Raw genomic sequence first — 27,843 nt, forward strand, 5'->3', positions numbered from 1 at the left:
AATATTATATGATGTTTTGTTTTATTAAAAAGACTCCAATAAGGACATTTCCTACTGGCTTAATCTGTTCATTCCGCTTGGGAAACACTTTAATCCATAACATGAAATTTACAAAGAAAATCCCATCTCACAGCTCCATCTCCTCAGCGCCACGGATTCACTGTGAAAGAACTGCTGATGAACGTATGTACAATACATACAACCACGTTTGAAGGCCTGCTCCAATGCCCCCTGTCGGATATCGGCTTTTCAGTTTATGGATGAGTGAATATATACATGTAATTATATATATAATTATTATTATTTCTGAGACTGTTGTACTGAAACCCTGTCTGTAATAATTACTTGTTCATCTAGCAATAAAAAAACAAATAAATCAAAATAATGATAAATAAATCTTTTGTAAACTCTTTTGTTTACTTCTCCCAGGCACCTCTTCAGAGCCAGGTTATGAGGAACCTGGCCGCTTCCTACTTCCCCCGTTATATCAGAAACAGGCCTGCTGAACAGCAGAGGGCCCTGGTGAGTGGAATGGAGCCCAACGGCTAAAAGTGAGAAGTTAAAATACACTGCTCAAAAAAATAAAGGGAACACTTAAACAACACAATATAACGGAAATCAAACTTCTGTGAAATCAAACTGTCCATTTAGGAAGCAACACTGATTGACAATCAATTTCACATGCTGTTGTGCAAATGGAATAGACAACAGGTGGAAATTATTGGCAATTAGCAAGACACACTCAATAAAGGAGTGGTTCTGCAGGTGAGGACCACAGACCACTTCTAAGTACCTATGCTTTCTGGCTGATGTTTTGGTCACTTTTGAATGTTGGTGGTGCTTTCACACTAGTGGTAGCATGAGACGGACTCTACAACCCATACAAGTGGCTCAGGTAGTGCAGCTCATCCAGGATGGCACATCAATGCGAGCTGTGGCAAGAAGGTTTGCTGTGTCTGTCAGCGTGGTGTCCAGAGGCTGGAGGCGCTACCAGGAGACAGGCCAGTACACCAGGAGACATGGAGGAGGCCGTAGGAGGGCAACAACCCAGCAGCAGGACCGCTACCTCAGCCTTTGCGCAAGGAGGAACAGGAGGACCACTGCCTGAGCCCTGCAAAATGACCTCCAGCAGGCCACAAATGTGCATGTGTCTGCACAAACGGTTAGAAACTGACTCCATGAGGATGGTATGAGGGCCCGACGTCAGTGGCGCAAAAAGGGGGTATGCAGCGTATGCGGCGCATATGGGCGCTGCACTAGAGGGGCGCCAAAACGATGCCGGAAAATTATTTCTAGTCTGCATTTTCTGTAAGAGCTGTTTGTTCAAGTATGATAATACACATCAAAAAACAGCACAGCACTAATCAGGCGCCCATCCACTCCGTCCCCTACCCTCCTGTCATTTGCTCCCAAACACAGGCGCTTGAGAACACGCCCCATAGGGAACGGAAGAGGGAGAGAGAAAAAGATGTTGTAGGGATGAAGAAAAGCTTCTCAAAGTGGTTGAAAGACAGCAGGTTGGTCAGTTTATACGCTTTATTCACCTACGTCACCTTTGTCTACCAAAACGAGACTGTAGGGTACGAAAGTAGCGTTGGACCACTGGGTTCTAGCAAAGCTGCCTCACTGCTGCGTTCCCAAATGCACTTATTCAAAAATAAAGGAATCTAATAGAGGTCAAACCATCCATATTTTCCCCAAAGATCCCGTACTTCACCGTGAATAGATTCACACAATCAGAAGAGATCGCCTTTTCAGTTTAAGATGTATGTTACTGTGCTAGCTAAGGCTAGCCATATTAATATTACCCAGCCAGCCAGATGAATGATAGCAGTGAGGCAGCAAGCTAACGTTAAAGCTAAACTTGGTTCTCCAGCTACGACCTGATTAACCCTGAACTGGTTATTTTCTCGGTTTAACTTCAAAACGAGTGACATTAGTCAAGCCATAGCTCTTTATAGTAGCCTGTTTAGCTAGCTAACCTAGCTAGTCAACATTCTAGTTAATATTCTAACCATGGTAGCCTGGTCTAAAGGTCAGCTCGCTGGTGTCACTAAATCATCTTAAACTCTTAGTTTCTAGCCACATTCAGACACATTCAGCCTGTAACTGTTTTAGTTGAGTTTTCCTTTACATTTTTATTTATTCTGTCCTTTTATTTATTTAATTTTCTGTTTTACCTTTTTATTTATTTTATTCCATACTATTCGCCTTTTACCTTTTTATTTCATTTATTTCTTCCTTTTATTTATTCTGTCTTCTGTTTTACTGTTTATTTTATTTCCATAATTTACTTTTTTATATAAACTTGGTGTTTTAACCCTCTTTCTTTGTGCTTATATTTTATTATTCTAATTATTAATCTCTATTTTATTGCGTTACATTTTAGCCTGTCCACTTATCAGTTTATTCTGAATTATTTTATTTCTTCTTAATTAAATCCTCATTGCTTGTTTTTTGCTCTTACCATTTAATTTGTATTCTGTTTATAAAGTTCCTTCTTTTAGCTTGCCTGCTTAAAAATTTGATTATAATTTTAATTTTTTTCAGTCACTTTAAGTTAAGGGGCGGGGTTTTGGGGGGGGGGGGCGATAATATGTTTGCATCCACCTCAGAAAGTATGTAGTTGCACCCCTGCCCGACGTCCACAGATGGGGGTTGCTCACAACCCAACACCGTACAGGACGCTTGGCATTTGCCAGAGAACACCAGGATTGGCAAATTCGCCACTGGCACCCTGTGCTCTTCACAGAGGAAAGCAGGTTCACACTGAGCATGTGACAGACGTGACAGAGTCTGGAGACGCCGTGGAGAGCGATCTGCTGCCTGCAACATCCCTCAGCATGGCAGTGGGTCAGTAATGGTGTGGGGTGGCATTTCTTTGGAGGGCTGCATAGCCCTCCATGTGCTCACCAGAGGTAGCCTGACTGCCATTAGGTACCGAGATGAGATCCTCAGACCCCTTGTGAGACCATATGCTGGTGCGGTTGGCCCTGGGTTCCTCCTAATGCAGGAAAATGCTAGACCTCATGTGGCTGTAGTGTGTCAGCAGTTCCTGCAAGATGAAGGCACTGAAGCTATGGACTGGCCCGCCCGTTCCCCAGACCTGAATCCGATTGAGCACATCTGGGACATCATGTCTCGCTCCATCCACCAACGCCACGTTGCACCACAGACTGTCCAGGAGTTGGCGGATGCTTTAGTTCAGGTCTGGGAGGAGATCCCTCAGGAGACCATCTGCCACCTCATCAGGAGCATGCCCAGGCATTGTAGGGAGGTCATACAATACTGAGCCTCATTTTGACTTGTTTTAAGGACATTACATCAAAGTTGGATCAGCCTGTACTGTGTTTTTCCACTTTAATTTAGTGCGTGACTCCAAATCCAGGCCTCCATTTGTTAATAAATTTGATTTCCATTGATGATTTTTGTGTGATTCTGTTGTCAGCACATTCAACTTTTGTAGAGAACAAAGAATTCAATGAGAATATTTCATTCATTCAGATCTAGGATGTGTTATTTGAGTGTTCCCTTTATTTTTTGAGCAGTGTAGTTTCTAATCACTTTCACAGAACTTTCCTTTAGTTTCAGACGGCAGGAGGAGGAGTTTCACTAAAACAGCAGAGAAAACTCACCTGTGTGTTTCCTTTCTTCTACAGTAAACAGGTTTTGGGCAGCAGGGGCGGGGCTTTGCTGCTAGAGCGGGATGATTGATGGGCGAGCGGAGCAGCTCATTGGCTGTTCGCGCTCTCTGACCTCAAGAGGCGCTGTTCAAGCTCCTATAACTTGAGTTTAAAAGCTCTTAAATACAACAGTGGTATTAAAATGTTTTAAGCTGTTCATGAAATGAAGGAATTTGTTTACATTTAAAATGTTTAAATGTTTATAAACTGTGATTTTACTCAGAAGCTCCATATGAACCCATTCACTCTGGCCTCGCTCGGCAGCGCCCCCTAGCCCCTGAGAAGCCCGGAAGGCGTTGCTCCTCTCTACAAGCGCCTCTTCACGAGCCTGAACTCTCGCGATAGTTGCGTTGCTGTCGGTGGTGGCCGAGGCCTTCTCTTCAGCTCAGCTCGGTTCGGCTCGGATTTGAATGAAACACGGCTCTAAAGCGGCTGCGGAGTCATGGCTTCGGCGTTGGAGCAGTTCGTGAACAACGTGCGGCAGCTGTCTGCTCAAGGTACCGACCCGGTAGCTCAGGGTGAGGGCTGCTAGCGGCGGCTGACGAGGCTTCTTCCGGAATTTTCCATTCCACCTTAAATGATGCGGCAGTTACATTGTGGCGCGTCGGGCGCCAGAGGGCAACTGCCGCATCATTTAAGGTGGAACGGAAAGTTGCAGCAGGAGGCAAACTTGAGCTTGGCGGTAGCTGTGTAAGAAATATCACTGTGCATTTAGTTTTTATTTGAGCTTCTCCGCCCAAACACCGCCTCAGACCCCCGGATAACCTCGCCGGTCATCCGCCAGCGCTGGAGCACAGCTAGGCTACCGCTAACGGCTAACGCTAGCCTCCGTTAGCTTGTCGGGTCACTTTTAAACCCAAGGCAGCGGATCCGCTTACGGGCGGCTCGGAAAGCGGCTTCCGTTTAAGATGCCGTTTCGTTGCCTTGCGGCACTTCGAGGGGGGTTTTAGCGCTAAACCGGGCCTTATTGATCCCGAAGAGCTCCACTTTACCGGTGAAGGGCAACTCCACCGCTTTTCTAAAAGTACTCTCTTATCAGGTGGTTCAGATGTAAACAGACCGGTTTGGTGTGAAACGCTCTGTTCTAGATAAACTTACCGAGTCAGAACCGTTCACAGTGTTGGTCCCCCTCTAAAAGTTCCTCACAGAAAGTTCCTACATGAAATGATTCTGAATTCACTGCTTGATGATTAAGACGCTATTTTATGATCGTTTAGGGAACTTAAACTCCATTCATGGTGGAGGGATGCATACAGGGCGCTGTGCGGCAAAATAGTCTCCAAAGAAAACTTATTGCAGATTTTCCATCAACATTCCATATAAACTCAGAAGACTCGTGTAGGTTCTCTGGTGGTTGTGGATGGTAAATAAAATGTGTATAGCTGTGCTGTAGTCATGGCGACGCCTGGTTCCCATCACCACCACTGTAAAGACGCCTGAACTATTTCACACCAAACCCACTCTGAATCTCTGTTTACATCTCACACAGTGGATTATGGGGAAATTTTGAAAAAATTGGTGGAATTGGAGGCAAGATATAATTTCTATAGGTATATTATTTGAAGGATTTTGAAGTTTGTGCAATACCTTTTGATTGATAATGGGCTTTATAGGGTGGATATATAGAGCAGCAGTGTTCCCAATAAAGTAGAAGGATCACTAAACCATATATAAATAATATGGAATGTTACCGGGTGTCGGTTTACTGTGATGGAGCTGCGGGTGGGACAGGACTAAATGACTCAGATTTTCTGCAACTAGGCTTTGTTCTGACGTGACGTGATGCTCAACACTGTGTGAAGATCCTTTATTTGTGTAAGGTGTGATTTTTAAAGAGGCGCTCCAGCAAAAAACTTAGAACGTAACCATCTCCACCTCCACCTGTAAGCGTGCTTACCCTTCTCCTAAAATACAGCTTCTGTTGCAAAAGACGATAATAGTGGTAATAGTGAGTCTGTGCTGCAGTAATAGCTCTAGATGTTTGATTGAGCATTAGTGAGGTCAGGTACCGATGTTGGATGGTCAGTTCTGGGTCACTCCAACTCATCCCAAAGGTACTGGATGGAGCTCCATCACTCCAGAAAACACAGTTCCACTGTTCCACAGCCCAATGCTGGGGGGCTTTATACCCCTCTAGCCCATGCTGGGCACTGGACGTGGAGACCTTAGGATCATGAGCAGTTCAGTTCAGGTCCTTTCATTGTCCCAGAGGAGAAATTAGTTTTACAGCCAGGTAAAATAAACCTATAACACACAAAAAGATTAAACAGGTACAAGTAATGACTTTCAAAAGAGGCTCATGATCCTCCAGTCCACACTGAACATGATCGACTTACAAAAACACAATCTGCTGCCCTTTTTCACAAATTACATCACTGATCACATTACAGTCAGTTTATCAATAATAATCCTCCTCAGGTATTTATAACTGTTGATAAAGTCCGTTCCTGTTCTCTTAATCAATACAGGTGATGGTGCTGCTCCTCCTGGTCCACAGCTCCTGTGTTTTCTCACCTGCAGCCACATTCCTCCAGAATAACTTTCCCCAAATATGACTTTCTCCTGTTTTTGTGTCTCCTCGCTGTGTCCGGCTCTGGTCCTCTCAGGTCAGATGACTCAGCTGTGTGAGCTGATCAACAAGAGCGGAGAGCTGCTGGCCAAGAACCTTTCCCACCTGGACACCGTCCTGGGGGCCCTGGACATCCAGGAGCACTCCCTCGGTGTGCTGGCTGTGCTGTGAGTGTCTGTTCCAGGATCTCAGTTACAGTGTTTTTATGTAGTGGTTTCTGCATCAAACCCATCTCTATAGTGATGTGGGTGGCTGGTGTTTATGATTTGCTAATATTAGAAAAGATCTGATTAAATGTTTCCACAAGTTAATCTGTAGTGTCATAAAATGAAGCGTACATGTTGAGGGTCAGTGATATGGTAAAAATATCATAATACTTAGACATTTTCATGCATCACGATATTTTGTTTATCTGAGATTTAATACATTGAAACAGACATGTTTCAATGAACCTGCAGTGCCACAAATTAATATTACAATTATAATAAGAGCAATAATAATAATGAACAAACCAACAACTACAGTGATTTTAGTCACTGTTTTACAAACATCATTACTTTATGCTTACTTTGTGATGAAACATGCTCAGGTTCTCTGTAGTTGATGATTGAGTTCTTTGTGATAACAGTAACGTTGTTGCTCTCAGTGTTGGAGTATCTAAAGCGCTAACCTGTTGCTGGGAAATGTTATGCTCTGCAGACTGACCCTTTCATACTGTGTTCTAGATTCGTTAAGTTCTCCATGCCAAACATCCCTGACTTTGAGACGCTGTTTTCCCAAGTTCAGCTCTTCATCAGCACCTGCAACGGAGAGCACATCCGATACGCAACAGACACTTGTGAGTATAAAGGCTTCTATATAACAGTGCTGATTTTAAAAGGCTACAAATAAAAATAATTCATGTGATATTAATAAAAAGATAAAACAGATTTAAACAGAGCTTTACTGACCGATGAAACTCTCAGTTCTCAATCACACAGCAGAAACTCAGCATCTCTGCTGATTAATTACCACCAGTTGACGTAAATTCATACACCTTTAATGTGCCCTAAAAGGGAAATCCTGCTTATTTTTCAAAATTCCTGTAGAATTGAGTGTATGAGATGTAAACAGAGTGGTTTGGTGTGAAACGGTTCAGATGTCTTTACAGTGGTGGTGATAGGAACCAGGCGTCACCATAACTACAACAGAGATATAGACATTTTATTTACTATCCAGAACCACCATAGAACCTACACAAGTCTTCTGAGTTTATATGGAATGTTGATGATGGAAAATAGTGGAAAATCTGGAATAATACATTTTCACTTAAAACTCACTGGCTCCCTGTAGCTGCACGCATCAGATTTAAAACCCTAATGCTGGCCTACAAAGCCAAAAATGGACCAGCCCCTACCTACTTGATGGCAATGGTGAAATCTTGAACTGGACCACAAACCCTTCGAGCTTCGAGTACAGCTCGGCTTGACCCGCCATCCTTCAATGCGCATAGAAGACAAGCGTCGGGGATGTTCTCTGTACTGGCACCCAAGTGGTGGAATGAACTCCCACTGGCTGTCCGAACAGCAGAGTCTCTTGCTGTCTTCAAATGTAGACTGAAGACTCATCTCTTTACACAGCACTTAAATGAGCACTGAATTATAAGCTGCACTTATATATATTTTATTGTATTGCAGTGTGTATTGTAGTTTATCCATCCATCCATCCATTATCTTCCACTTCTCCGGGGTTCGGGTCACGGGGGCAGCATCCTAAGCAATGAAGCCCAGACTTCCCTTTCCCCAGCCACTTCCACCAGCTCTCCAAGGGGGATTCCGAGGCGCTCCCAGGCCAGCTGGGCGATATAGTCACGCCAGCGTCTCCTCCCAGGTGGACTTGCCTGTGACACCTCCCGAGGGAGGCGTCCAGGAGGCATCCTAACCAGATGCCCGAACCACCTCAGCTGGCTCCTCTCGACGTGAAGAAGCAGCGGCTCTACTCCGAGTCCCTCCCGGATGACTGACCTTCTCACCCTATCTCTAAGGGAGAGTCCAGACACCCTGCGGAGAAAATTCATTTCGTCCGCTTATATTCGCAATCTTATTCTTTCGGTCATTACCCAAAGGGTGAGGGTGGGAACGTAGATCGACCGGTAAATCGAGAGCCTTGCCTTATGGCTCAGCTCTTTCTTTACCACAACAGACCGGTAAAGAGCCCGCATCACTGCTGACCCAGCACCAATCCGCCTGTCAATCTTCCGCTCCCTTGTACCATCACTCGTGAACAAGACCCCGAGATACTTGAACTCCTCCACTTGAGGCAAGAGCCTATCCCCGACCCAGAGAGGGCTCTCCACCCTTTTCCGCCTGACTATAGACTATAAGCAGGACTCTCTTCTCCAGTACCCCTGCATAGACCTTGCCAGGGAGGCTGAGGAGTGTGATTCCCCTGTAGTTGGAACACACCCTCCGGTCCCCTTTTTTAAAAAGAGGCACCACCACCCCAGTCTGCCAATCCAGTGGCACCGCTCCCGATGTCCACGCAATGTTGAAAAGGCGTGTCAGCCAAGACAGCCCCGCAACATCCAGAGCCTTGAGGAACTCAGGGCGGATCTCATCCACCCCTGGAGCCTTGCCACCAAGGAGCTTCTTAACTACCTTAGCGACTTCGGCCTCAGTAATGGACAAGCCTATTCCCATGTCCCCAGACTCAGCCTCCTCACTGGAGAACGTGTCGGTGGTATTGAGAAGGTCCTCAAAGTATTTCTTCCACCGCCCAAAGACGTCTTCAGTCGAAGTCAGCAGCACACCATCTCCACTATATACAGTGCTAGTGGCACACTGCTTTCCCCTTCTGAGTCGCCTGATGGTTTGCCAGAATCTTTTCGGAGCCGACTTAGTCACTTTCCAAGGCCTCACCAAACTCCTCCCATACACGGGTTTTTCCCTTGGCGACAACTGAAGCCGCAGATCGCTTGGCCTGTCGATACCTGCCAGCTGCCTCTGGTGTCCCACAGGCCAACCATGCCTGCCTAGGGCTTCTTCTTCAGCTTGACGGCATCTCTCACCTGGGGTGTCCACCACCGGGTTCGAGGATTACCGCCCCGACAGGCACCAACTACCTTACGGCCACAGCTACAGTCAGCCGCTTCAGCAATGGAGGAACGGAACATGGCCCATTCTGAGTCAATGTCCCCCACCTCCCCCGATATCTGGTCAAAGTTCTGACGGAGGTGTGAGTTGAAGATCAATCTGACAGGTTCTTCTGCTAGACGTTCCCAGCAAACCCTCACTATACGTTTGGGCCTGGTCTGACCAGCATCTTCCCCCACCACCTGATCCAACTCACCACCAGGTGGTGATCAGTTGACAGCTCAGCTCCTCTCTTTACCCGAGTGTCCAAAACACATGGCCGCAAGTCCGATGACACGACTACAAAGTCAATCATTGAACTGCGGCCTAGGGTGTCCTGGTGCCATGTGCACTTATGGACATCCTTTTGTTCAAACATGGTGTTCGTGATGGACAAACTGTGGTTTGCACAGAAGTCCAAAAACTGAACACCACTCGGGTTCAGATCAGAGAGGCCATTCCTCCAAATCACACCCCTCCAGGCCTCACTGTCATTGCCCACGTGAGCGTTGAAGTCCCCCAGTAGGACAATAGAGTCTCCAGGAGGAGCACTTTCAAGGACCCTTCCCAAGGACTCTAAGAAGGCTGGGTACTCTGAACTGCTGTTCGGTGCATAAGCACAGACAGCAGTCAGGACCCGTTCCCCAACCCGAAGGCGTAGGGAAGCTACCCTCTCGTCCACCGGAGAAAACCCCAACATACAGGCGCAGAGTCGAGGGGCTATGAGAAAACCCACACCTGCCCACCGCCTCTCACCATGGGCAACTCCAGAAAAGAATAAAGTCCAGCCCCTCTCAAGGAGATTGGACCCAGAGCCCAAGGTGTGTGTTGAGGTGAGCCCAACTATATCTAGCCGGTATCTCTCAACCTCACGCACCAACTCAGGCTCCTTCCCCGCCAGTGAGGTAACGTTCCAAGTTCCAAAAGCCAGTTTCAGCAACCGTGGATCAGAACGCCAAGGCCCACGCCTTCGACACTGCCCGATCCACAACACACCGAACCCCTACTACTGCCCCTCCCATTGGTGGTGGGTCGATGGGAGGTGGGACTCATGTAACTCCTTCGGGCTGGGCCCGGCCGGGCACCATGAGTAAATGCCCGGCCACCAGACGCTCGCTGGCGAGCCCCTCCCCCAGGCCTGGCTCCAGGGTGGGGCCCCGGTAACCCTGTTCCGGGCAGGGTACACAAGTCCTGTTTTTGTGTCTTCATAGGGGTTATTATGGATCACACTTTGTCTGACCTGTCACCTAGGACCAGTTTGCCATGGGAGACCCTACCAGGAGCTTTTGCTCCAGACAACATACCTCCTAGGATCATTCAAGCACGCAAACCCCTCCACCACGATAAGGTGGTGATCCATGGAGAGGTATTGTAGTTTATTGCATTGTATTTTATTGCATTGAATGGCACAGAGTTCTGCGTTCAACTCTTCCTTTTCTCTCGGTGTCTGCAGCGACATTTTGTTTCTAGCAGGACCTGAGCTCAGGACTCTTTTCTCTAAGCTATTGGTAGCTAGCAAAGATACTTTCTCTAGATTGACAAAGCACTTCATGTAAGTCGCTCTGGATAAGAGCGTCTGCTAAATGCTGTAAATGTAAAATACGTTTTAGGCCAAAACCTTCTGGAACAGAGCGCTTCACACCAAACCACTCTTGACTTTTTTTATATCTTAACCCTCTAATTATGCAGGTATTTAGAATAGTTGTTGAAATTGTAATAATATATTGATGATCTCATTTTCCCAATTATAACTGACCCACTTTAAAGTCGATTCTGTTTAGATTACATTCTATCCAGAAATAAAGTGTCTCATCTCTCACTCGTCTGTATGTCCTAAACTGCTCTATTCTGTATAGTAGACGATGATCTCCTGCGTTCTTAGTGTCTCTATTTGTTCGTTTTTTTAGTTGCTGGCCTCTGCCATCAGCTGACCAACGCTCTAGTGGAGCGGAAGCAGGTGAGAGTTCTTCATCCAGTGTTTGACGAACAAAAGCTCATGTTTCCGGTTAGCACATCGTGGTTATCCACTCCCTCAGTAACAGCAGTGCTGCTCAAATCCACATCACAGTGATGAAAGTACAAGCAGTCTAATAGAAATGCTGATAAAATGGAGCTCAAATAGCTAAAAATCCTCAGTCCTCAAGTTCAATACTCCTGAAATCCTCAGCAGTTTCCTCCTGTATGTGTGTGATCATGCTTTGTCATTTAAAATTGCTGTTGATAATGGGCATCGACCCCACACCACGTCTCCTCCCTCATCCAGTGTCACTATTTTTTGTGATATTTTTAGCCACTCTGCGTTTTGTTGTTCAGACTCCCATCACATAATGCTGACATAAACGTCCACACAATGATATCTGGGTCTGGGCTGTTTGGGATAATTTGGGAAACTACACAATCCTTCATCCTGTACAATTCAGCCAGTCGAACCGCACACAGTTGACAGATTAAATTACCTGACCTCCCCTAAAACTAATCCAGCTCTAACAGTCATTTAATTGGTCCATTCATCATGAAATTGAATGACTGTGTAAAGGGAATCTGCTGTGGTCCAGCTGCAGTTTAAGAAATGACCGTGACAGTAGTCGTATTTAAAGGACTCTTAGGTTAGAAGAACAGGCTTTTAATAGATTGTCTTTCTTTATGTTTGTGAACTTCTGTAATAACCAGTTACAGATACAGTCTTTTGCAAAAGGTAGTGTTAATATGTTACACATCCTCTACAGAGAGACACTTCTGCACTCTTTAATAGTTAAACTCTTCAACTCCTCAGGACCACTGGTGGCTCCAAACTGCACTTCATCATATTCTTTATAACTTTCATATTTCATAAGCTACATTCAGAAGCTGGGCATCATATGAGGCTATAACTCTTCTCTCCAGCCAAATAGATGGTGATGTCATTATAAACCCTTATAATAAAAGAAGCTGAACTCAATTTGTTTTTCTACTGAAAGTCGAGCCATTTTTCCCCCCAATCTGGGCTATAAACTATAAACAGATAAACAGTTATAAACAACTCTTCAGTGATCTGCTCTGGAAACATTTACTTTTATAAAATAATACAAAGAGCATCTGAGATTTTTGGCTTTCAGGAGTAAATTGTAAGCATATAGTAATATGTGTAGATCATAAAACACATGTTCTGTTCATTTGAGGGGAATTTGCGTTTATTTCATGCAGTGACTGAATAACTTGCCTTATGATTTGGTGTAATGTAAGTTCAGATGGACAAACCAAAATATACCCTGCAGAATAAGAGGCTGATTTAAAAAAAAAAAAAAAAACTTACTGTTGATTTAATGTATTTTTTTTTCCAGAATGTAAGAATAATAGAAACTGTGCCGGAATGTTTGTAGAACAGTGTCCGTGTGTCTCCAGAGACGGTGTGTTAACTTGCTTTCACTTAGAAACTCAGCAGCATGTAAACTGACCCGGGTGTTCAGACATCTGCGTGGGCCTGTGTGCTCATGAGGAACTGGTTGAGGGGTGTGACCTGTGTGTAGTGATTGTTCTTGGTGAAACGAAGCCTTCAGGATGAGATTTCAGTCTTCAGAGTTGGAAGCTCAGCAGACTGAACCTGTCTGATGTTCTTTACCTTCACAGCCTTTACGAGGGATAAGCATCCTTAAACAGGCAATAGAGAAGATGCAGATGAACACAAACCAACTTACCTCAATTCATGCAGACCTGTGTCAGGTGGGTCGTCACTTTGCTTTTTTAGTCTCTTCACAGCTTTACATTTTTGTAAAATGTATTAGCTTAATGAGACTGTATTAGAGTTGATATGCAGAAGACAGAGACCCTTCATTTATTTAATTTCCAGTCAAAACAAGTTAATTTTTCAGATGTTTGTGAGAAGATTATAAGCTAATCCACTTGTATATAGAAGGTGAAAGAAGCTCCAGAGAAAACGTGGCTCCTAACAGGGACCTGGAAGAGCTGGCCGACCCCTAAACTGCCCCATCAGATAAACAGCACTTAATGCTTTGATCTCTTAGAGAGAGGAGAAAATCGAGCTGCTTCAGATCTGAACACATCCACAGGTGTTTCTGTCAATCCTTCCACTGTGAGAAGACCACTCAGCGCTGTTGGTCTGAAAGGATGTGTAGCTGATCAAGAAGAACTTCACTGAGAAAAGGAGATGGACACATCAAAAAAAGAAGCTCACGATGGACTGAACACCCCAGAGTCCAGACTTCAGCACCACTGAATGGGCTTGATTACTTCAGAAAATCATCAACCAGCTTCTAAGACTGAGCTTTGGAGGCGTGTCTGCAGATTCTTTAAGGAGCTGAAAGTGAGGCTCCTGAGAAGAATGGAAGCTGGAATGAAGGTGAAAAGCGACTCACTGACCCACACAGCTGAGAGTAGATTTAGCTGCTGAGGACTCGGGGTAATTTTCTGTTAAACATGTGTTTTCAGATGCTGGGTAATGAGTATCGTGCATTCAGTGGCTGTTTTGACTGGACATTAAATAGGTAAAGGGTCTCTGTGTATGTATGTACGCTGAGCTTTCAGTGCGGTGACGAACCGAACAGTGCTGTTTCTTTATCTCTGCAGTTGTGTTTGCTGGCGAAGTGCTTCAAGCCTGCAGTCCCTTTCCTGGAGCTGGACATGATGGACATCTGTAAAGAGAACGGCGCGTATGATGCCAAGCACTTTCTGTGTTACTACTATTATGGCGGGATGATCTACACGGGTCTGAAGAACTTTGAACGGGCACTGTATTTCTTTGAGCAGGTACCGACCCGTCTGAACCTCACGGCTTGGAGTTGCTCTGTCAGGTTCTGAGGTTCTGTAATGAAATTTAAATGAAACATTTAAATTTAGATAAACGTTACTGACTCTATCTGTGAAACTAACTACACTCTCAAAAAGATGAGTTCTTTGCGTGGTGAAAGGGTTCTTTGCATGGTGAAGGCTTTCTTCAGATAGCTGGAGAATGTTTTTTAGATGGTTCTGTATTGAACTTTTTTTTCGGGTATAGAAAAACACTTTTTGGTGGTACATAGAACCATATAAAACACGCTCTTTCATGATGCAAAGAACCCTTTAGTCATGCGAGGGGTTCTTTGAGTGTTTCGATGGTTCTGTATAGAAGGTTTTTTTTTTTTTTTTTTTAACCAAAGAACCCTTGAATAACACACTTTTTTTTAAGTGTGTAAAGTCAGATAACTGTCTACAAGGCTCTGATATAGAATAGAACCTGTACATTATATGGAAGGTTCCTTAAACTGTACATGTCTTTATCAGAACCATCCATTGTTCTTTAGGGAATTGAGTCATTTTCATGGTTCTTTTAAAGAATATAGATGTAGATTTTTTGTACTGACTAGAAATTATAGTTTTATTAGAATTTAAAATGTAGAACACACTCCTCTAACGTGACTGTAGGCCAGTCGTATTTGAGTTAAAGGTTTATATGACTGAAGACGTTCAGGCGTATTTAAGATCCTGATCAGTCTCACGCTTAACGTCCGTGTTTAGAAGAGATTCCTGTTATTTTGTGGTGCTGATGTGAGCTCTGAAAGCACTCAAACTCCAATATCACATACAATATATCAAATACAAACAAAGCTAAACTGGACCAGAGCTGTTTCTGCTGCAAAAGACAAGTGACTGAGTGATATATATATATATATATATATATATATATATATATATATATATATATATATATATATATATATATATATATATATAAATCGAATTTTATAATAATTTTTTAAAGGTGAAAGTGTAGCAAAGGAAAAAAATATGATCAAGAATTATTGCTAAGGCAATACAAAAAAAATGTATTTAGTAAGACAAGATTAACAAATCAAAACAAGTTAAAACTATAAGTATATCAGTAATATAAATAAAGATAGAACAGTAATAAATACCATACTAATAATAAAATAAAATAACATCAAATTAAAAATAAAGATAAAAATAAAGTACAATAACAATAAATCAGCCCAGTAAACAGCTAAAATAAATAATATAAAATAAATTAAAATATTAAAAGTCTCTTATCAGGAGATGTGGTCAGAGCTGAACTGGGCTGGAGCTGTTTGCGCTTTTACACACTGCAGCAGTGAAACTCTGAGGCTGAAACTCATTAGATCAGTCAGAGCTGGAGGAACATTTCGCTGTGAGTTGGCGGCTCAGATGATTATTATGAGTTCAGCTCATCTCGCCGCCTTTCCTCTCTCAGCTCTGCGTCCTGAGTCTCTCAGTTACAGCACTGACCGTCTCACTGCAGTATAAATCAAACATGTTTGATTATATCGGAGGATCTCTGATCACCTCAGAGCAGATCAGAGGGGTGAAGAGTGACTCGCTTCTCCTCTCACATTACAGATCATCCACTCAGTCACTCTCTTCTGATCAATCTCCAAGCTCTTCAGATTGTGGAAATTTGTGTAAAAAATCAGGCTAAAACTGTGGTGTAAGTCCAGCTTTAGAGTGTCTAGCTTTAAGATGCAAATGTAGAATAAAACTAATTAAAAATAGAAATGATATAAATCTTATGATTTTAGCCATTATTGACTCCATCCTGCTGTTCATGTTTAACTAAGACGCCCTTCGTTAGATCCAGAATGATGTGACTTTGCTCTCCTGTGTAGGTTTTACAGCGTCTTCATGTCAGTGTCTGTTTTAGGGTCACTTTTCTACTGAATCAGAAGACGACGAGCAGATCCATCGTGATTTCGGCTCTAACCGGTAACGTTTTGTTTTTTTTATCCTCTCAGGCAATAACCACTCCAGCTATGGCAGTTAGTCACATCATGTTAGAGGCGTATAAGAAGTACATTCTGGTCTCCCTCATTCTTCATGGCAAAGTGCAGCAGCTCCCCAAATACACGTCACAGATCGTCGGCAGATTCATTAAGGTGAGGACGAGAGCAGCAAAGAGGGCTGATGAAGGAATTTGTGTTTAAGAACAGCATAAATATGAAACTGCTAATGGAGGGGCTAACAGGAGTTGTAGTTCATTTTGTTTGTTGTTTTGTTTTTGTTTATTCATTCATGTTTTGTTAGAGGATGAAATGCACAGCTGTAATTGGGCAAACTATTACTACTATAATAATTACAGTAATAGAGGCAGGAGAAGAAATTGATGAAATGCAGTATTTTAGGATTAAAGTGTTGATGCATGTGTCCCGTTTGTATGTGTGTGTATATGTATATGTGTATATATATATATATATATATATGTATGTATGTATGTATGTATGTATGTATGTATGTATGTAGAAGTTCTGAATCTTCATACGGATGCACCGATGGAAGGATTGTAGGCTGATGTGAATGTCCAAAAATTCTCATCTACATATCTGCTGAAGCTGAAACAGAAACATTCATGAAACGTAGACTAAATCGACCTGGATTAGCTTTATGCATCCCTGATCCAGTGTATAGATGTGTATATAGCTCATTGGGAGACTAATGTACTTTTACAGCACAACAGTAAGAGTCCCTGCACATTTACATTCATCTGCCAGACTGAATAAAAAGTGCTTGTTAAACATTTGTGGAAAAAAATCTGTTGTAAAAGTTTAGATTCTGAGCGAAGAGATGTGAGATGAACTGTGTATACGATTTATTACCTAAAACAAAGTTTTCTTTCGGAGGAGTGATTTGTAAAATTAATAAATCATAATATATCATGAAGTCACATGTCAATACTTACCATACTACAGGTCTTTGAACATCACAGCAGAACCGTATCATGATATCGTATTGCGAGGCCTGTAGTGATTCTAACCGTAATGCAGTAATACTGTAACCCCCCCATTCTTAAACCCTTTATGCTGGCTACCCGTCTGTTCAGAATAGACTTTAAGGAGCTGTTGCTGTTCTATAAAGGTATTAAAGGTCTGGAGCAGCGTTTTTATCTGACCTGCTGCCGCGATACGAGTCGAACTGAACTCTTGGATCATTAGGAACTGGTCAGTCAGTCCTGCTGACGGTGAAGATTAAACATGGAGAAGCAGCGTTTAGATACTGCGCTGCTCTTAAATGAACCCAGTGGTCAGAGAGCATTAGAAGAGCCAACACTGGACACTTTAGACCAGCCTGAAAACGATCCTGTTAGAGCAGCTTTCAGCTCAGTTTAAACCCTTTTAGCGTTTCTAGACCCTTTTCCACTGTAACGGCATTCATTTTACTAATTTAATTTTTAAATTAATCATGTTTTTAATTTCTGCCTTTTTTTTTTTTTTTTAACATTTTTAAACTGCCCTGTTTTCTCATTTGAAAGGCACTCTGTATGGCCGCAGTGAATGAAAGGTGCTGTGTAAATAAACTTGTTCTGCCTTATTCATATTCTAATTTCTCTCTGTGCTCCTGCAGCCTCTCAGTAATGTTTACCATGAGCTGGCGCAGGTTTACACCACCAACAACCCGGCGGAGCTGCGCAGCCTGGTCAACAAGCACAGCGAGACATTCACACGGGACAACAACACGGGCCTCGTCAAACAGTGTCTGTCCTCGCTCTACAAGAAGAACATCCAGAGGCTAACCAAGGTTATCTAGAGCACAGAACACCAGACGAGTTTTAGTGAGAGACCAGTTCAGTGGGAGATATGAATGGAATCTGTAAAAGGGCAATTCCACAGAGTTGTCATATTTTCAGAGTGGATTGGTGTGAAATGGTTCAGATGTCTTTACAGTGGAGGTGATGGGAACCAGGCGTCGCCATGACTACAACACAGTATTAGACATTTTATTTACCATCCAGAACCACCAGAGAACCTACACAAGTCTTCTGAGTTTATATGGAATGTTGATGATGGAAAATGATGGAAATCTGGAATAAGTTTTCTTTGGGGAGTATTTTGCTGCACAGTGCCCTGCATGTATCCCTCCACCATAAAGTTCTCTAAACTTTATGTTCTCTAAAGTTTAAGTTCTCTAAACTATCATAAAACAGCCTCTGTCATCAGACAGTGAATTCAGAACCATTTCATGTAAGAACATTCTGTGAGGGAGCTTTTAGAGGGGTTGTCTGGTTCCTATCATCACCACTGAGCACTTCTGACTCTTCACAGTAAACTGCTCTGCAATATCTATATCCTAGAGAAGTTACAGTAATTTTGCATTGCTTGCAGTTGGTGCTGTCAGTGATATTTATTTATAAGACAAAAGGGTTTATTATTAACATGTGTATGTTTTCCTTTCACTGCTCAGACCTTTCTGACGTTGTCCTTACAAGACATGGCTAGTCGAGTGCAGCTCTCTGGCCCTCAGGAAGCAGAGAAATACGTCCTACACATGGTAAACCAGCCTCACCACCATCAAAAACAAATTTTCAGCAGCTGAGCTGTTGGTTTGACACTCGGTGGTGATCAGTCAGCCTGTGAGGGGCTTGGGTGGGTGGCTGTGGGTGTGGGGTGTTGGGGGGCTGTTTGTGGGGGTAGGGGGTGGTTGTGGGGGTGGGTGGGTGTATTGCTCACTGAAATGTTCCTGTCATCCTCACAGATTGAAGACGGAGAGATTTACGCTAGTATCAATCAGAAAGATGGCATGGTCTGTTTCCATGACAACCCTGAGAAATATAACAACCCCGCGATGCTCCACAAAATTGACCAGGAGGTTTGTAATAATGACCTAAGCTTTAATCTGTCGCTCTACATAGAACCAAACCAGTGAGACCACAGTACACTCATACAAAGAGGGTTCTTCAGTAAAAGAACGTGGTTAAATCAATGAGCCATACTGCACAATAATAATGCACAATCGTCTAATTAGTAATTTTATATCATTTATTACATCCAGAATAAACAGTCCTTTGGGTTGGGGTCGGCTGATCTGTGTATTGGTAGATACTGATTACTATAGAAGACAGATATGTGGGGCTGATATTAATTTTAAAGTTAACAATGACAAAATTTCCAGCAACAAAATGAACGTTAATGGATCATAATTTTAAAAAAAATACTAAGGCTAAAAGTATCGTCACTGTCCGGTGAAAAACATGCATCTCCATTTTTTGTGATTTTTACTTTTTTTTTTTTTTTAATCGACATTTGAGCTCAGCAACTCCTTTATGTTATGTGAAAACGTAATGATGATTGGACTGATAGAAATGGTCCAGGGACTTCCGATGGCGACATGTTTAAGGCGGTAGGTTAAAATCTAAGCTCCGTCCGACTAACTAAAAATCTCCTAACAAAAATACTAAAAACGTGGCATAACAACACGATATACAATGGCATCATCCTGCAGGAGTAAAGGCACTAGTAAACAGGAAAAAGTGAAAGAGATAAATGAAAACTTGAAGCAACAATCTCAACCTCCTGTGAGCGATGCGGCTAACACTAGCATACGTGAGCCAGAGTCGAAGATTCTAGCTGAGCTGGAGAAACTGAGGACAGAGAATCGGGAGGGACACGAACAAACTAAGATATCACTGACAAAGCTGAAATCATCAATGAAGGAACTGAAGGCTGAAATGACAAAACTCGAGAAAAGAACTACGGAGACGCAGCCGATATATTTTGATCACGACTACTCCCCGGAGTTACAGAAGAAGAGAGCACAGGTGTGGGAGGTAATCAAACAGCTAAAGCAGAAAAGCATCAAGGGCAAGTGCATTTACCCGGCACAGCTAAAAATGTTCATGGATTCGGGAGAGAAGACCTATCCGACCCTCATGGATGCCCTTTTGCAGCTTCGAGAACTCGGCATACAGGTTCGGGTGGACGAGCGGGAGCAGATGTAGAAAGAGCTGTCCAAGTATAGATGGAGCAGCACGGCAGGGAGACGAGGAAAAGATCCAGCGGTGCTTACTGGCACGGACGTTGGGGCATTCTTCAGTGGAGCTGAGTGACCTTAGTGTATGCCTAGTTTTCATTCTAGGACGTTTGGAACAATGAGCGTTAGGACCTTTAAGTTCTGCTGTAACGGACAGAACTATTACGTCACGCCAGTAAATTACCCGCGCATTGAGCAGCGACCGTTCCACTAGTCGGACGACGGTGGGTCAGACACAATGTGTGATATTATCTTAGTTGCTTTGATGTATGTTCTTGTTTGTTTTTTTTCTACCTTGAGACTACTGAGGGGCTATGGCTATCTTGTATTTTTACATGACTTGACTTTAAACAAGCTAGGAAAAACTCTAGGTAATATATGGAAGGTTTAAACTATATTAGCTATAATGTAAAGGGGATAAACAGTCCAATTAAGAGGAAAAAAATATTTTGCCAACTTAAAAAATTACATTGTTCAGTAGCTATGATCCAGGAAACCCATTTATCTAAGATTGAACATTTAAAATTAAAAGAGAATGGGTGGATCAGGTATATAGTGCTTCTTTTGAAAATGGGAGGAAAGGGGGGGTTGCCATTCTGATTAATAAATCAGTATATTTTAAACTTGAAAAAACAATTGGAGATAAAGAGGGTAGATATATCATGGTAATAGGAACCATAGGAGGTACTAAAATAACAATGTTTAATTTGTGCGCTCCAAATGAGGATTGTGCGCATTTCTTTAAGAAAGTAGCAACTTTATTAGCAGATAAAGCAGAGGGAACTATCTTGATAGGTGGGGACTTCAACTGTGTTTTGAGACAAAATATGGATAGACTTCCAGTTGAGGTAGGACCTGGGTCCAAAAAATCTCTCTCTCTTGACAATGATGGGTGAATTGGGATTGGTGGATATCTGGCGTCACCTACACCCTAGAGAAAAAGACTTTACCTTTATGTCACAGGTGCACGGCAGTTATTCTTGACTGGACATGTTTTTGATATCTGGAACAGATTTATATACAGGGCTAGTGAGTGTAAAATAGAACCAATCACCATATCAGACCATGGTTGAATTAGAGAGGGAAATTAAGAGACTAGAGCTAAAGCATCAACAATCAAAAAAACCAAAAAGTATTGGACATGTTGAAAGAAACTAGACAAAAATTGGATGATCTTTTACCTTACAAAACAGAGGGAGCACTGCGGTTTATAAAAAGGAAGTATTATGAAATGGGCAACAAATCAAGTCAATTATTGGCTTTTCAGCTGCGTAAAGCACAATCCAATTGAATAGTGCACAAGATAAGATGTCCGGATACCGATCAGCTGCTTACCCAACCAAAAGATATTGCAGAAGCTTTTGCTACATACTATAAAATGCTATATAAGGAGGAAGATGCACCCAATAAAAAAGAAAAGATTAAATCATTCTTTGACTCAGTTAAACTGTCTAGATTAACAGTAGAGGAGGCCAATATGGTTACACTACCGATTACAGAAGAAGAAATTAAAGAAGCTAATCTTAAACTTAAAAATAAGTCCCCAGGGGTAGATGGCTTCCTGGGAGAATATTATAAAATTTTTGCAAATGAGGTAACTCCTGTTTTATGTAGAGTATATAATTACGCCCTGATGGAAGGAGATCCGCCAAGATCGTGGATGGAAGCAATAATAAGTGTTATTCCAAAAGATAACAAAGATCCGACTCAGTGTACGTCTTACCGGCCAGTTAGTTTAATCTGTGTGGATCTTAAAATTCTGACCTCCATTATAGCAAATAGAATTCAAAAACATATCAATAAACTTATATAGCCAGATCAAACAGGCTTCATATGTAATCGACAAGGAATTGACAATATTAGAAGAGCTTTGAACCTATAATCGCTAGCAGTCAAGAGAGACACCCCATCAATGCTTCTCAGCTTGGATGCTGAGAAGGCATTTGATAGGGTCAATTGGACTTTCCTGGAACAGACTATCAGCTATATGGGCTTTAATGAAACATTTGTTAATTGGATTAAAGTGTTTTATAAAAACCCTACATCTAGAGTAAGGGTAAATGGACATTGTTCAGAATTTTTCCCTCTGGAACGTGGCACACGACAGGGAGATGCACTGTCACCCTCCCTATTCGCACTCAGTATTGAACCATTGGCTGAACTAATAACACTCAACCCACACATACAGGGAATGACTGATGAAGGAAATGATCAACACAAATTGGCTCTCTTTGCAAATGATATATTATTATTCTTAGAAAAACCTGCTGCTTCGTTACCTGCCCTCCTACATAGCCTTAGTGAATACAGTGCAGTGTCAGGATATAAGGTTAATACAAATAAATCTGAAGCCATGATGATAACTGGAGAATGGCCTTCCCAACTAGATGATTTGGTATCTTTTAGAAGGTCCAAACGGGGATTTAGATATCTGGGTATTGTTCTAACACCCAAAACAACACAACTTTTTTCTTCAAATTATGTTGAGTTGATTAAAGAAATTAAAAAGATCTAAATAGATGGGATACACTACCCCTATCACTTTCTGGCAGGATAGAGACAATAAAAATGAATATTTTACCAAGAATACTCTTATTTTAGTCCCTACCTGTTTTAATACCACAGTCTACATTCAAATTGCTAGGAAAATGGATATCAAAATTTATTTGGCAAAACAGGAGACCAAGAATTCGATTGAAAGAGAAAGGAGGTCTGAGTTTACCCAATCTAAAACTCTACTACTGCCAGCCCAACTTCGAGCAATGGTGGCATGGATGATCAATGATATAGACAACAGATGGGTCTCTATTGAACAGAATTCCATACCAGGAATACTGTTACCTACCCTTCCATTCTTAAGTCAACAATCTTGAAAAAAAATAAAATAAGTAACATATGGATTAAATGCAGGTGTGGGCTTCAGTTCAAAAACAGTTAAAGGGAGCAATAGCTTTGTCTCGGGCAATGCCCATAGTAGACGATATGGAATTTCTTCCTTCCATATGGGATAATGCATATAAAAGATGGGCAAAGAAGGGGCTAAAAACAATTAATCAGCTGTTTGATGGGAATATATTTAAATCTTTCTCACAACTCCAAGACAGGTTTGCGCTACCATCAAGCGACTTTAGATATTTACAAATTAGACATTATATTACAAAAACACGAACTGGGATATTATTAAAAGACAACCAACCAATATAGAAACCCATTTTATAAACTTGTCTGAACACCTTGCATCAACAAAAAAACAAATCTCTCATATCCATAAAAAACTAATGACTGACAGTCAAGACAATACTTTACATCTCAAAGGACAATGGGAATTGGAACTGAATGTAGTAGTGGAGGATGAAGTTTGGGAAAAGGTATGTTCCAGATGTCACAGGGGGATTGGGAGCCAGCTATGGAAAGAATTCGATTGGAAGGCTAAGATGAGGTATTTCAGGACTCCACTTGCTGCATGTGTTAGCAAAAAAAACTCTACCGATAAATGTTGGAGAAATTGAGTATGGAGTATGGTGGGAGATTATAGTCATGTGTTCTGGGACTGTCCAAAAATAAAGACATTCTGGAAGAATATTAAAGAGGAGTTGGAGAAAATTCTAGAAGTTCATATTCCCATGGACCCATTACTGTTCTTGTTGGAGGTGTTACCTGAACATGTGTTTACCAGTGACCAGTGCTACATACTGCATGTTCTGTTGATGATTGCAAGAAAATTGATTACGGTTAATTGGAAGATGCCTAATCCCCCAACAATTGTACAATGGTCACAAAAAGTCAAACATGTCTATATGATGGAACACATGACAGCCCAGCTACAAATAAAAGTACCTGTATTTATAAGAAGATGGGAACCTGTGATTGTCTACCTTGGGCCGTTTTATCCATCCATCCATCCATCCATCCATCCATCCATCCATCCATCCATCCATCCATCCATCCATCCATCCATCCATCCATCCATCCATTTCCTCTGAGTATATGTGAATATGTGTCTGGAGTTATAGAATGTGTGGATATATGTATGTGCTCAGGTACTGTCCCTTCAAATTGTATGTTAAATGATGCCCCAATCTCAAGGTGAATTTGTTATATGTTAATAGCCAGTCAAGGTGTGTTAATGGCAATAAAGTTAAAAAAAAAAAAAAGAAATGGTCCACAACTGAATCCTGTACAGTTACTATTTTGGAGATGGTTGTTTTTTGTTGGACAGTGCCAATATATTTATGGAAATACTGTGATGCCCTGCTTTTCACAATGGATATTTCTGACATCTGAAATTGGAACAAAGTTGAGCCGTATTTAACAAATACTGTCAAAAATCATAAATCCAGTTATTTGCATTTAACACACTGAACTGCATTGAATCCCATTAGGGTAAAGATGATTGAGTCAAACGTGCAGTGAGTCACTGTGTTTAAGTGCTGACAGGATCCGTACTCAGAAATGCATATTGTAGCTTCATTAATCATCATGATGATAAATACTGTCACATTGCCCAGCTCTTCACTAAAATATGAATCCACCGTCATGGTGATAAACACACGCATGTCTAAAATGAACTCGCTAAAGGGCGAATGTGACCCAGAAGCTGGAGTCTGTTGACTGTTTGCTGGAATGTGGTTCCTCCTGATGGTTCTTTCTGGTTCACTCTGTGTGCTTTTCTCTCACAGATGCTGAAATGTATAGAGTTAGATGAGAAACTAAAGGCCATGGATCAGGAGATCACCGTCAATCCCCAGTTTGTGCAGAAGGTACGTAGATTCCTCACTGTCCTGAACATACTGGTCATCTCGTTCAGAGAGGCCAGCAGTGATCCCTTAGACTGATCAGGAATCAAAGACTTCCTGACTGAAGGCTGAAAAATTAAAAGGCTGAGGCATTAATGCTGCATTCATGAGAACTGCGAGCTCAGAATTTTCAGACGTGCTCAGCTGTCCGAGATCTGGACTTGCAGCGTTTTAGCTCTCGTTTAGCTGCTACAGGTGTATAAAAATTAAAATTATATTTCACCTTTTAGGGTTAGCGCTGTTTGGTTAAACCATTTAGTTTAAAGGTAGCTGTAGGCTTTGGCAATTCACCAATAATATCATGCCAAAAATCACAGGTTCATTAAAAACCACCTGCTGTTACTCGCTGATCATGTTGACGTCACAGAGCTGCAGCTCTGAGCTTGCGATAAACCCTGACTGGACTTTAGGTTGGCCATCCGTTTCAGATGGACGCCATTTGTCGTGAGAGCAGCAGTCGGAGCTGCTTCTTCACCTCTTTGTAATGAAACATGAAGTTGGTCAGTGTTTTAAAGTTCTGGAGATAAAAGTGTAAAATATTAAAAATGTTTGATACTAAAAGCAAGTGTTTATATTAAACTTTCACCACAGATTAAACAGAAAAACGATAATAATGAAATTGCTTATCGGATCCGTATGATAACTGTGTGGGTGTTGGCTTTCTCTTGATTTCCTTTGTCTTGGCGGTAAGTTTGTCCGACTCAGATGCAGAGAGATTAAAGAAGGTTTAGTTAAAGCTGTGTGGACTGGACAAAACGGCAGCCTTTTGATTTGTGAAGAGACTGCATGTGTACATCAGGGGTGACCAGTCTTACCCACAGAGGCTAGTGTGGCTCCGGTTTTCACTCCAACAAAGCAGGAGGTCACCTGATGAAATGTTTGAAGACCAATTGATTAAACAAGCAGAATCATGTCAGCTTCATCTGCAGCCACACTGGCCTCTGTGGAGAAGACTGGACACGCCTGATGTGTACATACTGCTGAAGATTAGCTCCACCCTGCTTACACTGAAAAAGGAGAATTTTGATTATTGGACATTGTAAAGTTATCTGCTGGACATGCCTTGTACATGTCTTATTTCCTATGAAACCAGGATTAACCTGCATAGAAAGAACACCGCCTTCCTGAAGCTTTAGAAGCTCATGAACCCCATGGTACATTCAGAAAAGACACGGTCATTTATCACAGTAACACACAGTATCACCATATCACTCACCCACGGGTCTTTAGGAAACCTTCTCAGAGTCTTTCTGCCTTCTCACGATCACATCCTGATCTGACCACTCCTCTGACCTCTGCAGAGTATGGGAACGCAAGAAGACGACGTTGGCAGTAAGACGTCGTCCTACTCCTGAGGCCACTGCACAGAGCACTGCCCCACCGCTCTCGTGATAAAACCATCAGGAAGAATATCAATCTATTGATTATGGACTATATTGGAGGAAAACAGAAACATGTCTGAAATGATAATTTGGCTCTTTCTTTCACAGCTCGCTCATCTACACCCACCCTGTTTCATCAGTGTTTTATTTATCAATGTTGACGTGGAGAAGCCACTGCTGCGTTTATGGCCGTAACAATAAAGCGACTGGACTTCTTTGTTCAAAAGCTTTTGCCTTTTTGTTGGAGCCTTTTAATGAAAAGTCACATTTCACTCTGTTTTCTACTTTTATCTTTTATTTATTTATAGTCTGTTATTAATGGTACTCCTCGTGCTGGTGTCATCAGTCAGGCCTGTTTACCTTGTTAGTTTGAGCTCCTGGACATTATTCATATCATTTAAATTCTTGTTTTTCAGTCAAAATGTAATGACGTTTTGCTCCACCTCTACAATACTCTATTTTTGATGTCACCATGTATCAGTGGGCAGGGCACAATAATATTAAGCAGTAACATTTATTGATCTGTGGATTTAACCCCCATCACAGAGAGAGCAGCTCTGCGAGCTCAGAGACCCTCATTGAGAGTTTCATTCACTTACCCAGAAGCGCAGAAGATGATCAGCTATGATTTCATTCACATGGACTTTAATACGTTCTCTATTCAGCTGAACAGTGTTAGAAAATGCTAAGCATTTAATTGTGGTGTGTGACCAATCTTTGATGCCCAGCTGGCCGTACCAGCCCTGTCGTTCTACCCAGTGATGGCGTGGTCACCTGTGCACCCCATCAGCCTGAACTTCTCCAGTACAGTTCTCTCCCGTTGTGCACAACTGCAATCCTCGCTTGGCGTGTGAGGCTATAAAGTGTCCTGTTCGTCGTTTTGGTGTTCACAGTGAAGGTACATAACCCTCTAAGTGCCCTCTGTGTGACCTTTTACCCAGAATTTCTTGAGATATAGCCGAAGACCAATCAGAGCGCAGAGGTTCGTTTCATAGCTGCTCGACTTGGTGAAGAAGGAATCCGGTGTGGCTGAAATACACTGAATAACTGTCATTCAGCTACGTTACACCGAAGCACTGTATACACTCAAGAGATGGTTCTTCAAGGCCTGTTTAGTAAAGACAGTGGTTCTGTATAGAACCGTGAACACTCAAAGAACACTGCATGGTTCAATGGTTCATCTGATTGATGGAGAATGTGTTAAATATGGTTCTAAATAGCACCAAAAAGGGTTCTTCTGTTATAAGCTTGACATTGTAACAATAGCAGAACCTTTTTTGATGCTATATAGAACCCTTTTCATAAAGGTTCAATATGGAACCATGTACCACACATTCTCCATCAGTCTGAAGAACCATTTTACAATGCAAAGGAATCTTTTAGTGATAATGGTTCTATATAGAACCATTTTTCTTACTAAAGAACCCTTGAAGATCTGTCATTTGACCATTTGAATGTAGATAATAAAACTAGTTAATTAAAAAAATGGCAAAAAACATTTACAGCGGATGAGAGAATTTGTCCGGGTCCAGTATGTGTGGAGTCTGTCCCAGAGTC

At 42.1% G+C, this 27,843-nt stretch overlaps 1 protein-coding gene across 1 annotated transcript; it reads left to right on the forward strand.

Moving 5' to 3' along the window:
* The first annotated feature begins 4,018 nt into the window (after positions 1-4,018).
* cops3 (COP9 signalosome subunit 3) lies at positions 4,019-26,512 on the forward strand. The gene is made up of 12 exons (XM_017686011.2): positions 4,019-4,180; positions 6,290-6,419; positions 6,978-7,090; positions 11,270-11,319; positions 12,969-13,061; positions 13,926-14,105; positions 16,103-16,243; positions 17,706-17,879; positions 18,543-18,629; positions 18,834-18,947; positions 24,788-24,868; positions 26,206-26,512. The coding sequence occupies exons 1-12, from the start codon at positions 4,126-4,128 to the stop codon at positions 26,257-26,259; spliced, it is 1,272 nt and encodes a 423-aa protein (XP_017541500.1). The 5' UTR covers positions 4,019-4,125; the 3' UTR covers positions 26,260-26,512.
* Positions 26,513-27,843: the final 1,331 nt, after the last annotated feature.

Source organism: Pygocentrus nattereri, chromosome 13 (genome assembly GCF_015220715.1).
Source record: "Pygocentrus nattereri isolate fPygNat1 chromosome 13, fPygNat1.pri, whole genome shotgun sequence".
NCBI lineage: Eukaryota > Metazoa > Chordata > Actinopteri > Characiformes > Serrasalmidae > Pygocentrus > Pygocentrus nattereri.

Coding starts and splice junctions, on each gene's coding strand:
- cops3 (XM_017686011.2), top strand. CDS start 4,126: ATGGCTTCGGCGTTGGAGCAGTTCGTGAACAACGTGCGGCAGCTGTCT. Junction 14,106..16,102: donor CACTGTATTTCTTTGAGCAG/GTACCGACCCGT, acceptor TTATCCTCTCAG/GCAATAACCACTCCAGCTAT. Junction 17,880..18,542: donor ACATCCAGAGGCTAACCAAG/GTTATCTAGAGC, acceptor TTCACTGCTCAG/ACCTTTCTGACGTTGTCCTT.